The sequence below is a fragment of the Silurus aristotelis genome (genome assembly GCF_946808225.1).
Source record: "Silurus aristotelis genome assembly, chromosome: 18".
Classification (NCBI taxonomy): domain Eukaryota; kingdom Metazoa; phylum Chordata; class Actinopteri; order Siluriformes; family Siluridae; genus Silurus; species Silurus aristotelis.
Genome location: NC_139591.1, coordinates 19,499,274 through 19,505,368, shown reverse-complemented (window position 1 = coordinate 19,505,368; position 6,095 = coordinate 19,499,274). Strand labels below are relative to the sequence as shown.

The 6,095-nt window shown below is 40.2% G+C and overlaps 1 protein-coding gene across 1 annotated transcript in view; it reads right to left on the bottom strand.

Annotated features, from left to right (window-relative positions):
• The window catches only part of sfrp1b (secreted frizzled-related protein 1b), a 19,935-nt gene extending 18,879 nt beyond the window's left edge, over nucleotides 1–1,056 (bottom strand). Inside the window, exon 1 of the mRNA XM_083568649.1 lies at nucleotides 552–1,056. Coding sequence (XP_083424775.1) covers nucleotides 552–848 — 297 coding nt within the window. The 5' untranslated portion in view covers nucleotides 849–1,056. The remainder of the gene's footprint in view (nucleotides 1–551) is intronic.
• Nucleotides 1,057–6,095: the final 5,039 nt, after the last annotated feature.

Below are 6,095 nucleotides of genomic sequence, written 5' to 3'. Positions count from 1 at the left end.
CTTCTTTATAAGAATTTTGTGTAGTTTTTCTCTCATCATTGGTTGTGAAGTTGCATTTGGTTCCACAATGATCCTAAATCACAAATTGTGTTAATGGCAAGACATTTTTTAAATTTTGAATCCTTTTTTCAGGCTCTTGAATCTATATTGTCTTTATATACAACATGTGTCTGGTTTTATTTTCCTTCATAACGTCAACATCACTGAGGATTTCTAAATGAATTATTCTCAAATTAATTAATCTCACATTAGTTAATCTAAATTAATGAATAAAGACATTTTGAAAACATTTTTAGACTCTTGAATCCGTATAGTTTTTATATACAACATATGTCAAATTTTATTTTCTTTCATTGCATATATCATGTGTTGATTGTATTAAAGCCAAGACATTTTGGGAAATTTATTATAAGATAATAAATAAATGTTTTTGCATAATCATTTTTATGAAATCCCAGCTCTAGATGATGATGATGATGATGATGATGATGAATAAGTCAATTATAAGCACGTTATAGCAGTGACCGGATAAAGGGGTCGCGTGAGCTTACCTGCGTGCCCGCGTGACACCTCCTGTGCACGAGCGGCACCCAGCTGCTCGCCTGCTGCTTCACCTCCGTCATGCTCTCGTGCTCCAGCAGGTTCGGCAGCAGCATCTGCTTGTAGCCGATGCCGTGGCACAGCCGCAGGTCCACGGGAATGTCCACACAGCGGGTCGTTTCGTACCCACGCGAGCTCCAGATGTACTCGTAATCGGACGAAGAGCCCACGGACGGCGCGGGGATGAGCAGCGCGAGCGACGCCAGCACAAACATCTCGATCACGGCACGAGCGAGAAGAGCCTGCATGCTGAAACTGATGTAGCTTTAATGATGCTTTGCGATCATCGAGATATCTCTCTCTCTCTCTCTCTCTCTCTCTCTCTTTGTCTTGATCGAAGTGAAGATTGAGCTCCACAAAGACAAACACCCGGCGAGGACAGAAAGAAAGAAAAGGCAGGCGACTTGCTTTTCAGTTTGGCTCACTCTGACAGAATTGCTCAATCATCTCGAGAATTTGCCCAAACTCCCCCCCCCCCCTTCTTCCGCCAAGGAATGATGAGTAATTGAGTTGGACAGATCAGATAAACCAAAACAAGTGTGTTGATAAGACAAGAAAAAATAAACAACAAACTCTGGCTTCTTTATCTTTCCTGAAACAAATTCCCTCATCCCAGCATTCCCTCATCTCTCTGTTCTCTCATCTCAGCATTCCCTCATCTCTCCGTTTTCTCATCTCAGTGTTCCCTCATCTCTCTGTTCTCTCATCTCAACATTCCCTCATCTCTCTGTTCTCTCATCTCAGCATTCCCTCATCTCTCCGTTTTCTCATCTCAGTGTTCCCTCATCTCTCTGTTCTCTCATCTCAACATTCCCTCATCTCTCTGTTCTCTCATCTCAGCTTCGCTTCATCTCTCTGTTCTCTCATCTCAGTGTTCCCTCATATCTTTGTTTTTTCATCTCAGCATTCCCTCATCTCTCTGTTTCTCACATCTCTCTGTTTCCTCATCTCTCTGTTTCTCACGTCTCACTGTTCCCTCATCTCACTGTTCCCTCATCTCTCTGTTTCTCACACCTTACTGTTCCCTCATCTCTCTGTTTCTCACATCTCAGTGTTCCCTCATCTTTTGATTCTTACATCTCAGTGTTTCTCACATCTTAGTGTTCCCTCATCTCATTGTTTTTCACATCTCAGTGTTACCTCATCTCATCTCATCTCATCTCATCTCATCTCATCTCATCTCATCTCATCTCATCTCATCTCATCTCAATGTTCCCACATATAATCTTAGTGTTCTCTTATTTCATCTCCCCATACTAATGCACACTCAATTACATTAAACATTAAACTCAGATTTTCAGATGAGCTCTTGGGATTCTCAGGTCACAGTGTGTCAGAAAAAACAGCTCAAACATCTTTTTAAACTCTAAGCAAACTCTCAGTGAACACGAGCAAGGTTTTCATTTCACCTCTGCAGCGGAGTGTGTAACCGCTCGCTGTGGGCTGATATTACATTTCATATCATACTGACTGCTTAAGCCCTCTTCTACAACATTATCATGACATTTGTTGGAAAGAAAGGACCTTTAGAAGACAGCTGGACCTGTTCTGACTTTATAAACGAGCCCGAAACCACTGCTTACTCCAGCAGCTTCCTCCTCTATGTGTTATAGGAATTATTCTCTGATGTGTCCAGGATAGCAAGATTGCTTGTGTTTAATATTGTAACCAATTATTGGCTTATGTCTGGTAACTCCATGAAGAGATACAGTCCCGCAATAAACACAGTGCAAGCCAGAGGAAAGACCAAGAACAAATGTTATCCTAGATTTATTATACAGATTACAGTGTTGATGTAATAAGTAATTAGGGTGGCAATTCAAGCTGAAATGTGCTTTTCTTTACTCATGCACTGCTTTCAGATTTTATAAATTGATGCTCTTCACGAAAATGAACATGATATATGCAGCCAAATATTTGTATTTTTAAATGTAAGTATCCACTGCCGTGCTCTTGATCAAGACCTTTAACCTACCACTAATTCATTTAGTTTGTTTTCTGGTTTGAGGGACATTTTTGGCCAAATAAATTACAACGCTCCATAAATCTAGAAAGAAATCACCCTTGCTTCTTTATAGCATTCTGTATATTTTTCTTCCCATCATTCCCACCAATGACCCCAAATCTACTTTCTGACATCACACACTCATCTGAGTAGACATTTTATTAGTTTTTATTTTTTTAAGTTCTACCGTGCGATAAGACCCATTGGGGCGGCAAGGTTCCGATGCCTCTCTAAGAAGTTTTGTTACAGGCTCGGGTTGCCAGCCCCATGCCCAGACATTATCTGGCTCTGTAATAACTTGTTTACATAGAATAGAATAGGAGAGGAATTCGGCATTAAGCCTGACATACGAAAAATTAATACAGTAGAACCTCGATACTCGTGACCTTGACACTCACGACGTCGATAGTTTGCGACTTTAAATTTGGAACCGGACTAAGAGCAACTCACGGAAAATCTGATAGTTTTGCGAAAACAGTTCTGACCCATCGCTTTAACAGCATTAACTTTTTCAGCAATTTGAGATACAAGAGCTTGTCTGTTGGCTCGGACCACACAGGCTGGCCTTTGCTCCCCACGTGCACCAATGAGCCTTGGCTTATCGATTGACCCTGTCGCCGGTTCACCACTGCTCCTTCTTTGGACCACATTTAATAGATACTGACCACTGCAGATTGGGAACAGCCCAAAAGAGCTACGGTTTTGCAGATGCTCTGACCCAGTCGTCCAGCCGTCACCTTTTGGTCCTTGTCAAACTCGCTCACATCCTTACGCTTGCACATTTTTCCTGCTTCTAAAACATCAACATTAAAGACAAATTGTTCACTTGTTCAATTGTTCGCTGCCTTATAAATCCCACCCACTAACAGTTGCCATGATGAAGAGATAATCAGTGTTATTCACATCACCAGTCATAATGTTTTGCCTGGTCGGTGTATTTTCCCTGTTTACTTTGTGTCTTTAAGTATAAAAGAAAAATTGTGTCAGAAATTCCTTTCAACACAGTGTAGATTGATGATATACAAAGTTTGCAACCTAGTGAACCAGTGTTGATTTATTCATTGATAGAAACTCAAACCGCTTTTGGATGTCGGTCTGGTTAACACTATCTTCTAAATGCCGTAAATGTAAAAGTTAAAGGAAAAATAATCCAATAAAGTGTTAACAATGCACCCAACAACCAATTCCACAATTAGAAAATACACTGAGATCACTGAGGTCACTGTGAAGGTTGGAGCTTATGATTTAAATCACTTTCAATCTCATCTTAAAATTCAGTAACGACTCCTGTCCTCTGGACGGTGCAGGGCTATCCAGGAAGAGGCCAAGATGGGCCCCATCAGCTATTCATGATCAGGGTGGGCAATCAGGTGAACTTTGTTTTCTTTTGCAGTGATGCTTCCTTTTAGAGTGACACGATCATCTCATCCGATTTTTCCCATTAACTTGTAACGCAGCTTAACCAGCACACTTTGGAATTCTGACTCTCTTCATTCCCAACTTAGCTCTTGAGCAAGAAAGTTCTACAGGCTTTGACACTTTTAAGCTCTGTGGTGTGTTTTTTGTCTATTTTTAGAGACTCTGAGGAAAAGGAATCAAAGCTGTAGGATCATGTGGTGTTGTTAAGAGGAACAACAAGTTCGAATTTCTTTAAATTCCTTGTCTCGTGGCAATAGAGTGACTTGACTCGAAGCTGTATAATGTTAAAAACATCATAGACAATTTCTGCTTGAGACACCAAACAACCGGACAGACTTGTGTGAGAAGAGTGTGTCATGATTTAGGCATGCAGCTTGCACAATGCAAAACTGGAACCTGGAGGCTATCAACCTCTTAAGAATTCCGGTGTGTTTTTTTGTGCATTATTATATTTACATTTTGCCAAATGTGCATTATAAATAAACGTGTCATTCCTTTGAAGTCCTGCAAAATGTAGAAGGCCATTTCCTTTGAGCTTTGCAACAGAAAGTTATTTCTGTGACACTGACATTGCTGAGGATTTCTAGCAAAGCCCTGTGGTTTGGCATGTGATGCAATTTTTAGATGAAGTGTCTATAAGGATAAAAAAAAAAGTGTAACATTGACAGAAAAGCAGATTTATCCTCATAGGGAGGTCAAACCCTCAGAGGGATATAACTGTTAGACTGAGCTAAGATCCGTGTTCATAAAAATGACATGAAGACAGTTGTTTTCAGTCTTTTCATCACTGTAGAGTGGTAGGATAGACAGTATTATGGAAGGGAAGGCATACATAAATAGATCAATATAAAAAAAAAAACAGATCCTTTTCATCATCATCATTATCATATAATCAGTTATCATAAGTTATATTGTTGTTATTCAGTGGCTTAGCAGCAGCTCTATAGCGACAACTACAGACATGGAAACATAATATAGTCAGACAGCAAAGTTTCACGGTGGTCCTGATCCTAATTCGTGCACCCTGAGTCTGTTTTCTCTCACACTTGTGGCAAAAATCTAGTGATCCAGCAATGGAAACATTTTGACTCTCTAATGAGAGCCTTTTGGCCCTGCCATTAAAACCACATGCCGCCTGAGAAAGCGGCACAACATCTGTACCCAATACACTAATAACACTGCAACACATACAGTTCGATACAAACCAACCATTTCAGTTTACACGGACATAATCAAGACAAAAGATAAATAGGGTTGCTGACATATTTCATACTTATGATCTATACATGTTGAAATATCTGAAAGATGGTGGGGTTCTACTTCTTTGTAAGACATGAAAAGCAATCAACGTGTGTCCCAGAAGAAACAAATCGGAATAAATAATCCCTGAGTTGAATTTTGCCCCAACAAATGATGGAACATTTAGAAACCATGCTACAGGGGAAGTCATGGATCTTCCTAACTACAATAAAACGTGAAAAACGTGTGGTTGCGGTTGTAGCCAATTTTACATGAAGTGTTGAGTTAGTCGAAACATGCACATATTTATATGCAGCCAAATGACTGTTCTCAGGAATTAGGCCACCTCAAGACACGGTTTTCTATCCTTTAGCAAGGACTTTCGCCTTCAGGTGCAGAAATTAGATTGTGTCTGGCTTTAAAGGCAATTTAAGTACAACTGATGGATAACTGAATGATAAATCTCAAAATGTTGCACTTATAAACTACGAAGTGATGGCAAAAAGTTTCGAGACTAGATATTTTTTACAAGAAAGTTCTTTATATATCTCAGTTTACACACTATCACAATAGTCCCCTTGCACAGCCATACAGCACTCCCAGCATTCCTGCCACTTCTGGAATGTGTCCTGGAAGTCTTCTTTTTTGAAGAGTGTCAGGCATCTTTTGTGATATGTGCTGGATCTCTGCACTGGTGTCAAAACAGCAACATTTGAGCTGAAGCTTCATCTTTGGGAAGAAGGCGAAGTCCTCAGGAGCCAAATCTGGCGAGTAGGGTGGGTTCGAAGTGAGATCATGAGTTTGGCAAGAAACTCTATGTGTGAGAAGAGCT